Source organism: Loa loa (assembly GCF_000183805.2).
Source record: "Loa loa unplaced genomic scaffold supercont3.372, whole genome shotgun sequence".
Lineage (NCBI taxonomy): Eukaryota > Metazoa > Nematoda > Chromadorea > Rhabditida > Onchocercidae > Loa > Loa loa.
Genome location: NW_018108552.1, coordinates 36760 through 48578, shown reverse-complemented (window position 1 = coordinate 48578; position 11819 = coordinate 36760). Strand labels below are relative to the sequence as shown.

The window sequence follows — 11819 nt, the reverse complement described above, 5'->3', positions numbered from 1 at the left end:
TAATAATAATAATAATAATAATAATAATAATAATAATAATAATAATAATAATAATAATAATAATAATAATAATAATAATAATAATAATAATAATAATAATAATAATAATAATAATAATAATAATAATAATAATAATAATAATAATAATAATAATAATAATAATAATAATAATAATAATAATAATAATAATTCATCTTCAATTGATTACTTTTTAACAAATGATTATTTACTATCAAACTTCCAACAGCATACATTTTGATTCACAAACAATAAAACAGGATTTAAATTAAAATTAGACCAAAATAATTAAATTGAAAACAAAAAGTACTCAATTGCATACATTTATGACATTTTCGTCCCGGATTTCTTGCACCACCATCCGAAATATCTAAATAACCACTACGACAACGACATGTATAACCAATCGGCTTATCAATACATTCCGCATTTTCATCACATTGATTCGTTTCTTTTGATGCACATTCATCCACCACTACATTTCATAAATTTTAAATTTTAAATTTCATTTCTATGTATATCATTTCACATATTGGAATAGTCCAAAAATTTCAATATTATTAAAATATTTTCATTTTCATTGAGAAATTTAATTTTAAAGTTATATTTTTATTTCCGATTTCAAAAGAAATCAGGAAAATTGCTTTCTCATTGTCCAATCATTTCAACATTCAATTTAATGATAGTCAAAATTATGTTCGATAAAATCCAATCTATTTTAAATTTGTATGCATGCTTGATTAATCAGAACTAATTCTTTTAAATGACCTCAAAAATGGATTAAATTAAATTAATGAAAGAGAACAGGAAATGAATTGACCTATGATAGATTCATACAATTAGTAAAATTATTAACATTTCACTAATTGAACATGGATTAAATGAAAAATCTTTTATTTAAATGGTAAGAAATTTAAATTAATTAATCCTATATTAATTCCTATTATATGATTTGTACCAATATGATTAAATTTTTATCAAATCTTTTGCAATAAGAAGTGATAAGGAATTGAAAAATGTTGCATTGTTAAAATTAGGATTATTATTAATACACAATGACAACAATTAATTAAATTCATTTGAATTTTTGAAATAAACAATAAAATAATTTAAAATTAATAGTAAATGAAATTTTAAACAAAACATTTTGCGCATTTAATGCCGGGCCGTGTTTTTGGTGAAATTGATGTATCAATAAAGCCTTCGTTGCAGAAACATTCATATGATAATATGCTATCCATACATGATGCATTTGGATCACAATCATTTAATTCTGGGCTAGCACATTCATTTACTAAATTAAAATTAATTATTTAAATTCAAACATTTTCTCCCATTCAAAACTACCATTACATATATATACTCGACTAAGTTACATAAAAGAAATTGAAATTTAAATTTAATTCTTAAAATATACCCAAGCAAATGCCATCTATACGAGTAGCATTATTTGCACATGTACAACGATAACGACCAGATGAATCTGATAAGCATATCTCACCATAACCTTAATAATAAGTAATTCATTTCTAATTCTAGCTTTTTATTCGAATTGTAAAATGAATTTAAAACGAATTAAAATTTGACTTTGAAAAAGGGAGAAAATATTGTTATTATAATGTTGAAATGATGGAATTGTTTTAATTTAAAAGATTTTAATAGTTTATAAATTTTAAATTTTCATATGAAAAAATTTTTAACTTATCTTTTAATGTAAAGTTTAATATGTTAATCATTTTTGAATTTTAAGTTCCATAATAATTTAAGCCACATTTAAAGATTACTAACAACAAGGATTATTAATTAAGTCGATTGACTGATTGATTGATTGATTATTTCAATCTCAAGAAAACATATCTGTCTTTTTTTTGCAAAAATAAATTTCATTTTTCAGTTTTTTTTTTCTTTTTTTGAAAATTTCAAAAAATTTAACCTTTACATGAAGTTTTCAAATTTGGATTACATTCTGTCTCCTTACGTGCATAGGTTAAATGTGATGAATCATGTGAAAAGCTTATTTTTTCGCCGTAAATTTCGATTAGATCCTTCTGAATTTCGGTACAATTACCGATGATATTATTAAGATATTGTTGAAGTAATGGTTCTAATACACATCGTGGTGAACCATGCGGTCGTATGGTTCCTTTCTTACAAACACAATGTGTTGCACCACCAACCATCTGTAAATTTCATTCAATTTAAGCAAAAAAAAAAATCTTTCCAAATTAATCAATAATCATTATTATTAATTAATACTTTCATTAATGAAAAGATAATGACTGATAAAAAACATATAGTATAAATAGAAAGATGATGAAAATTTAAAATTAAATTATAACTAAAATGTAATCGAAATAAATTCCATAAAAAAAAAGTTAAATTACATTTTAAAATGGAAAGTAAGGCAAAGATTTGTAAATGTAAATTATAGCTAAAATGAAAGTAGGAAAAAAAAAGGAAAAAATACCAAAATTGAATTATAATTAAAATGGAACTAAAAAAGGAACAAAAAAAAATTCAAAAAATTAAATTATGATTAAAATTTAACTAAAAGGAAAATTTTAAATTATAATTAAAATGAAATTAGTAAATTAGTATTTTTTAAGATAAAATTACATACAATACATATTTCACCCAATTGATCATTACAAACTGATGGATCTGGACATTGTGCAATTGCGCTATATGTTGAATAGAGTACGGTACGATTTTTAGCTCGACTTTGTCGTATTGGATTACCATTTGGACAAAATTTTGCTGTTAATGGACCAGTTTCATCAGAACCATCTTCACAATCATTTTTACCATCTTTTAATACTTCACCATCTACACAACGTATTGAACCACAACTACATTCAAATTGGGTAACCGTACATTCTAGAAAAAAATTAAATTAAAATAAAAATTTTGCTATATTTGATTTTTTTTGATTTTTTCCTTTTAATTATACATTCCAGAAAAAATCAATAAATAAATAAAATAAAAATGAAAATTTTTGCTATATGCTAATTCATTTTTTTTTTTGTTTATATTTTTTGCAAATTTGCATAATAATAATTAGTAATAAGGTAATAAAAAAGTAATAAATTTTAATAGTAATAGTAATAAATTTTTAAGAATTTGAAATTTCTTTCATAGCAATAAACTTTTTTTTGTAAATTTAAAGAATTAAATTTAAAATTTTTAATAAATTTAAATTTCTGTCATAATAGCATTTTTTTTTGAATTTAAAGAAATATATTCGATCAAATTAAATCAAAATTGAATTAAATTATGCGATAAAATTAATGAAAATTGATGAAAATATTAATGTTTAAAAGATATATTAAAATGAATAATTTAACTAATAGAAATAATTTGTTAATTCATGAGATAAAATTTTTCATTATTTAATTATTTAACAATATTATTATTTACTTAAATAAAACGAATTCTTATTGATAAAGGGGAAAAAAACAATGAACAAAATTTTCAAGCTTGGGATTTTTTCCTTTTTTATTCTTGAAATAATTAAGTATTTAAATTTTAAATGTTTAATTAAAATCCCATTTTATTTTTTAAATATTCCTTTTCTTTCAAATATTAGTTTCAAATAAATTTGTTTTAATTTTATCTATACTACGAAAAGAAATGGTACAGGAAACGTTCACCTTTTCTTTTTTCTCTTTTCTTTTGATTTTCTTTCAGGACATTTTATATAATCATTCAATAAGCTTTTTATTTCGTTTCAAATTTTATAGAAATGATTTTAAAAAAAAAAAAGTAAAAAGGCAAAGAGACAGAGAGAAAGGAAGAAGGAAGCGAAGAGAGAGAGAGAGAATATAAAAAATAGAGGAAGGAGGTAGTATTAGATGTCTTTCAATGTCATTTTTATTCTATCCATTATAAACAATCCAATCTTACCTCCCCAAAAGGAAAAAAAAAACCGGATAATACTTACTATCATATTGATGTCCTTGATGAGATGAAGAAATGAGAAAGCAATAAAATCACAACAAAAGAAATAAAAAAAAAAAAAAGTTAAATGGGAAAGAGAAAAAAAGGAAAAAAAAGAGAAGAAGGATCAGTCCATAAGAAGAATTCCGATCTTTTAATATATCGGTAAATTAATATAAAGATGAAATGAAATTTTTTTTTAAAATTTATTTTAAATAAGGAAAAAAAAAGAGGAAAAGAAAGAAAGGAAGAGAGAGAGGAAAAACGAGGACAAAAGATGAAAGGGAAAGAAAGAAGAAAGGAAATAGTTTTATAATAAGGTAAAACCTTCATCTGAGCCATCTTTACAATTAGCAATACCATCTTGGAAATATTTCCCATTAATACATTGTGAATGATCGTTGCATAAAAAATCACCAGCTGGACATGCTAAAAATCATAAAATGAAAAAGAAAAAAGGAAAAGAAAAAGATAATTATAAAAAATATTTTTGAAAAAAAGAAAGTAAAATAAATAATTCAAATAAATGAATTAATTGAATTTAAAATAAAAATTATGATTAATGAAACTTTTCTATTAATTGAATTTAAAATAAAAACTATGATTAATGAAACTTTTCTCTTTTTTTTTAATTTCAAATCACAGTTTTTTTTTTTTAAATTTCTAATAAACAAATTTTATATTTTCGTTTGATGAAATTATTGATTGATGTTAGATTTAATTTATTCTTTTATTTATATTATTTATATTTACGTATTAATAACATTTTTAAATTTCAGTATTGAAGCAATTTTAAACGTGTAAAAAATTGATTTTATAATAATTTGTGCTAAAAATTAATTAATAAATTGAATACTGAAATTTTAAATGAAAAACTAAAAAAAAATTGAAAAAGCATATACGTTCATCCGATTTATCCTTGCAATGTGGTATACCATCTTGATATTTGGAAAAATTTATGCATGCACTCTTATCAGCACAAACAAAATTATGTGGTGGACAACCTGAAATAAATAATTATACTATTAAATTTGATAAATAGATTAATTAGTTAATTAATCGATTGACCGATTTAGTAAAAAGTTTGTAGGATGAAGAGTAACAAATGATAACTATCATAGCATATTTGAGGGATTTATAATTTCTTATAAAAAAAGTTGAAGCATAATTAGTAATTTAACCTTCGTCGAATCCAGATATGCAATCAATTGCACCATCGTTAACTTTAAACTGTGAAATACACCGCGGTATCCCGAAATGACAATCGAATTGCCATGGAAAACATTCTAAAATAAAAAATAAAATGATTATTAGAAAAAAATATACCTACATATATATATATATATATACATATATATTGAATAAACAAATATTTCTTATATTCTTTTTGATTTCAAATATAGAAAATTATTTTATTAGCTTGTAAAAAAAAGAGCTGAATTTTAAATTTCTACCAAAATATTGCAATTATTCATTTCATTAATTGTTTTGAAATTAATTTAACAAAGTTTTTTTCTTTTCTTTTGAAATAAAAAATTAGAATTCATTAATAAAATTTATCATTTAATAAATTTTCGTTGATAATTTAAATCTGCTAGTCATTTATAATTTCAGTTTTTTGATTATAGTATTATTATGATGGAATTCTTTTTATTCTTTTTTTTTGTATCATTACTATTACTGTAAAAAAAATTATATTTATAGATTACTGCAATCCATTACTGTAAAGTAAATTACTCTTAGTGTAAAGTAAATTTTTGAATTACGAATTTTGAAGTTCTATCAATTTGAATTGATAATTTCAACACTGTTAGTGAGTCAAATTTCCCTTCTACATTCTTATCAAAATATCGTATACTAATCAGATGATTATCATTTTTCACATATTCCTATAAACCATTGTATGCAAATTTTAATGTTGTAAGATATTAAAACGTAAAATTTTAACTAGAATTGATCAAGAATTCGTATGTATCGATAAGCTAAGCCAAGAAAAAATAAAAATTTAAAATAAAATATCCTACTGAAAATAAGTTGACATCAATTCCGAAGAGCTATTGGATGATCGAAACGAAAGACTTTGGATGGAAACTATCGTCTAACAATCCAATGGAATCTGATTACTGAATCTTATCGTTATCATAAGTATATCTTGATATTTTGATCTCGTTTGATCAATATATCCTGATATCTTGAACTAGTTTGATCAGTATATCTTGATCATATAAGTTATCAGTATCATCTTAATCTATTATATTGATTACTCATTTTTTTTTTATCCGTCTTGTTATCATTGTTAGATAATTGTTATTCCTATCATAAAACTATAGTAAAATCGAAATTTTTGCTATTATTTTTAACAACAAAAAGAACGATTACGTTAAAATAAATTATCACTATAAATTACCATTATTACTAAAAATCATTATCGAATCATAAAGTGTTAATTAATTAGTTATATACTTGTGAGCCATCACTTAATTTAAATTTGTCTAATGATAATTTACACTCCTTAATTTTTGAAATTATGATTAAGGAAAAAGGAAAACTTTCATCCAACTGTAATAATAAGACAAATAAATAAAAAAATAATAAATAGGAAAAATTGAAAAGAAATAGATAAAAAAATAAATAAATAAAACGAAATGTCATATAGGAATAGTTAAAATAAGGATTCATTAGCTAGTTAATTAATTAAACTTTTCAAAATTGATTATTCTTTCAGACAATAACTTTCTTCCAAAAAAAGAAAATTTGTGATTTTTCATCACAAATATTCGCATTTATGCATAATTCCTATTATATTTTAAATGACACAAAAAATAAAAAAGTTTTTTGCATGCTTCATTTCAAGGTTGAAATTGTTATGCATAAATTAAATACTTAATTTCCATATTTCATTTGTTTTTTTTTTTTTTTTTGTGCAATGAATAACACAAGGTCATCTGCATGGATCAAATTGAACATGCAAATAAATTAATAAATAGGAAATGGCTAAACTCATTCAAAATATAAAATGAAATTGAAATGTGTAGAAATTATTTCATTCTCCATTAAAATAACCAATAAATATATTTCAATTCTGTCGTCAAATAATTTATTCACTTCAAATTACTTACTTCAATTCTGTCGTCGAATAATTTATTCACTTCAAATTACTTATCCGATGATCCGAGGAAATAAAATAGAACGGGGGAAAAAAAAAGAAAAGAAAAATGAAAGTTATACTTTTTTATTAACGCTTGAAAATATTTGAAAAAATCGATTCTCCAAAAACTTTTTTTTCATTTTTAAAAATTCGTAATTTTTATTATCATAGTAAATTGTAAAATTTATTGAAAATTTAATTTAAATCAAAGTGATCCCACTAGTTACTTTAAAATTGTCATTATTATCAATTATGCTAATCAACTGATAGTATTGATGGTAAATCTTTTATCAAATAACATATTTTTAAAGATTATTTATGATTCGATGGTTGTATTCAATTATGATTTGTTAATAAATAACATCTAATTGTTGGAAATTTTAACTAACATTTCGAATAAATCTAATGCAAATGATATTTTTAATTATGTGATTTATTGCATCATTAATTATCCTCTTTAATGATATTCATTGATTATTTCATATCATAAAAGAAAGTTAATTTTTTCACTTTAGAATATTTAACGGAAAAGTTCTTTATCAATATACGAGAAGATAAATAAGTAATAAATAAGTGATAAATAAAATAACTAATAAAATAAGTAATAAATAAGTATATAAAATAATACAAGATATTATACACCGGTTAATAAATTAATATAAATTTGCATATATTTTATGTACTCAATAATAATTTACATGTTTATATAATCGATAACAATCTATATTATATTATTAATTCATTTCTTTAGATGTACAGTTTAAACTGAAACACTTTTATAATCTGTACATTTTTTTTTAATTTTGTAAATAAAATTTCTAACCTATAAAAAGAAAAAAAGCAAAAAAGGACTGTTGCGATTTATATATTTTAATTTTAGTATTATTTCCTCCAAATTAATCATTTTTTGCAAAATTGACAATTTTAGTAGATTTTAATTTAGTGAAATTCGATAAAAGAAAAAAAGAAGAGAAATAAAATTCCGTTTCATATCCCATTGATAAGATCTGTATTGATAAGATTACTGCTTGTTGTATGCAACAGTGATATCAAAAGGACGAAGTGACAATGATATCATTTCGAAATTTAAAAAAAAAAAAAAAAAAAGACAAAATGAGTATAGGAGAAGATGGTAATTGTCACGAAATGATTTAATAATTTTTATTTTTGATATTTTCATTTTAATTTATATTGATGATGAAAGGAATAAGTTGAAGGTTATGAGAATGAACTGACGATTTTTTTTTAAGACCGGAAATGAATAATGATAAAAATTGCGAAAATTTTTAAAAGCTATAAAGTTTGATTTTTTCGTTCCTTTGTTTTTTGATGAATTCAACTTATTGCATGAAATAAATGGAAATTTGAAGAAAATATCTTCGCGAAAAATTTAAAAATTCAAATTATTTATTGAAATTCATTCATCAAAATTGAATAATGCAATAGGAATATGTTGAATGATTGGAAATTGATCGTTTTAAATATAATGATTGAAATAAAAATTATAGGAAATGAAAAAGAATTTAAAAAGTAATTACAAATTCCGACTTCCTTTTTTCGATCCAATATAATTTGAAATTTAAAAAAAATGTATTTGCTTCTTTTCAAACAGATGAAATGGATTAACCAAATATATTTTCAATTTCGGAAAAAAAATATTTTCATTTTCAAATAGTTTAATGTATTTTAAATTCTGAACGGAATGATTTTGATATATATTTTGTATTCTGTACCTAATGTTATTAATTTAAAAAAAAAATAATCAAGAATATTTTCAATTTTGAACGAAATGTTTAAACATATTTCAAGTTTTGACAGAAATAGTTTAACACATTTCAAAGTTCAAATAGAACATTTTAATATATTTTGAATTGCATACAGAACAGTTTAATATTATCAATAAATTCTTAAATTTTGAACGGATTAAATAAATAAATATGTAATCCTGAATGGTTTAATTAAAACATATTTATAAATTTGGAATCGATTTATTAAATATATTTCGAATGCGGAAAAAAATTAGTTAAATATATTTCCAATTTCAAATAGTTATTTACAATTTTGACATCTAATTTTAATCAAACATATATATATATATATATGTATATGTATATGTATGTTAAAAAAAAAAAAAAATAAAAAAAAATTTGATTCTTTTGTCAAATAAGGAAAAGGGAGGAGGAAAAATTGATAAATATGAAAAATATTTTAGTGAGATCAATTAATGCAAATTCATCAATTCATTCATTTCCCACTTTTTTTTTTTGAATTTCCCTCTCTCAAAATTAACTTATTTATTTTTTCAAATATTACTAATTTAATTAAGATACGAATAATTATATATTTCGATGAAAAAAAAAATAATTTGCTATAATTAATGAATTTGAAAATTACAATAGAATTTTCTCAGATAATAATTTGTTTAATTGTGAATTTAATTTGAAATATGTTTCAAAATGTTTTTTTCCGTTTTTTTTTTGAGAATTTAAAATAAGAAATATAAAATGATTGTAAAAAAAAAAATTGAAAGCAATGAAATAAAGAAACTGTCATAAATGAAAATATTGCATTCCTTTTTTCGCAAATGAATTTTTCATATGGCATCTTTTGAAAATTAAATTAAATTTTTCAAACATTTATCTTACAAAAAAGGAACGAATAACGATTTAACATTTGGATTTAATTGTAAATTTTTGGGGAAGAAAAATAAAATTTAAAAAAATTTTAAAAAAATGATATTGAAAAAATTAATTTACAAATATAAAAGGATAAATTTCATAATTCCGCAATTTTTTAAAATACTTTTTTACAATAAACTAAAGTCAACTTTTACCAATAACAATTTTATTTCACATTTTATATTATTATATTACTTGATTATTTTTATTATTATACACCTTATGTTTACATTACTTTACTTTAATTTTACAATTTTAACATTTATAGTAAGCATAAATGTTCGATGGTTCAAATTTTACCGAAACTTAAATTCGATGAATTACAGGAAGTTTAAAAATGAAATTAACATTTGCTGTTAACAAATTTTGCAAATATTACTATTAAATTTTTTATAAAGCCAGAAATCATAATGTTATTATGTTAGAAGTAGGAAAAAAAAATCGAATAATTTTAATTTTTCGACAAATTTGTTAAATCATTAAAATGGAATTAGATTAAATGAAATAATAGTATATAAAATTTGATAGTTTGATTTAGTGTATGCATATATTATGGCATAGTTATTTTATTATGTTTAATTTTGTAAAATTAAATTTAAATGAAATTTTTTTTCGAATTATTACACGAACTTTTATTGTATGCATGATTTAGCAAAATTGGTTATTTATTCATTTGAAATATTATCATGAAATTTTGTAAAATTAAAAATTTACTAAAATGCAATGTTTTTTTTTCTATTCCTTAGTTTAAGGGATGAAAAAAAAGGAAGGATGTTTCTAAATTGCGGATTTGGTGAAAGTATTTTATCAAAGGTGTTGATTTTAGCGTATTTCAAATGATCATCATGGGTGGTGACAATAGGTGACGTTGTAACTGGAAATGAGTTCAAGGTAAAAATAGACCTATGTCTTCATCGGATTTTAAATTTCCATTTGCAAACTTTTGGAATGACTTGAAGAATATTAAAAAAAAAGAAGGGTTTTCAAGTAGTTGACGATTGTTTAGCTGTTAAAATGAAGTATGAAAGTTCAAAATAAATCTTTTAAAGTTTATTTTAAAAATAGAAATACTAAGTGCATTGAAGATTTGATATAAAAATTTACAAACTTGAATTTTTATTACTTGTCAATTTCAAAATTTAAATTTTTTAACAAGCTTGCTAACCATTGAATGATTGTTATCTTCCTTGTAAAAACAAATTCAAAAACCCCTGAAATTACTCTAAAGTATTAAATTAAACAATTAATTCAGTTCATACACTATGCACATTGCAGATTGCATTTAAATATGATATAAATATTTATGTTGAAATGATAAACGATTGATTTGATAAGTCAATCATTAAAAATTAAAATTATTATGCTTATGATGCAAGTCAGTAACTTTAGATAATCAACATTTGATAATAATATTTTTTAATGAATGAATGATAATAAATGAATAATAAATAATCAAATAATATGCATTTTTTCACCAGTTTTTTAATGTTATCATTAAATTTATCCCAGTGATATTCTTGTGATAGAATAATTTATTTAACAAATATTTTTTAATAATTTTGTGCATTTCATTCATTTGTTCATAATCCTAATTCCATTAAATTAATAATAATTATGTTAGTCATAATAATAATAATAACAACAGTAGTATGATAGTAACGATTATACTAAACAATAAAAATAATAATAATAATGATGACAATAAGTAATAATAATAATAACAATAATAATAATAACAATAATAATAATGGTAATAATAATAATGATAATAATAATAATAAAATAATAATAATAATAATAATAATAATAATAATAATAATAATAATAATAATAATAATAATAATAATAATAATAATAATAATAATAATAATAATAATAATAATAATAATAATAATAATAATAATAATAATAATAATAATAATAATAATAATAATAATAATAATAATAATAATAATAATAATAATAATAATAATAATAATAATAATAATAATAATAATAATAATAATAATAATAATAATAATAATAATAATAATAAATAA

The 11819-nt window shown here is 20.6% G+C and overlaps 1 protein-coding gene across 1 annotated transcript in view; it reads right to left on the bottom strand.

Annotated features, from left to right (window-relative positions):
* The window catches only part of LOAG_18573 (transmembrane cell adhesion receptor mua-3), a gene marked incomplete at both ends in the record, with an annotated part of 8387 nt that extends 2714 nt beyond the window's left edge, over positions 1 to 5673 (bottom strand). The window contains 9 exons of the mRNA XM_020451235.1: positions 341 to 493; positions 1163 to 1312; positions 1436 to 1525; positions 1952 to 2198; positions 2639 to 2895; positions 4282 to 4383; positions 4857 to 4958; positions 5136 to 5240; positions 5664 to 5673. Of these exons, the coding sequence (XP_020304998.1) occupies positions 341 to 493; positions 1163 to 1312; positions 1436 to 1525; positions 1952 to 2198; positions 2639 to 2895; positions 4282 to 4383; positions 4857 to 4958; positions 5136 to 5240; positions 5664 to 5673 (1216 nt within the window). The remainder of the gene's footprint in view (positions 1 to 340; positions 494 to 1162; positions 1313 to 1435; positions 1526 to 1951; positions 2199 to 2638; positions 2896 to 4281; positions 4384 to 4856; positions 4959 to 5135; positions 5241 to 5663) is intronic.
* Positions 5674 to 11819: the final 6146 nt, after the last annotated feature.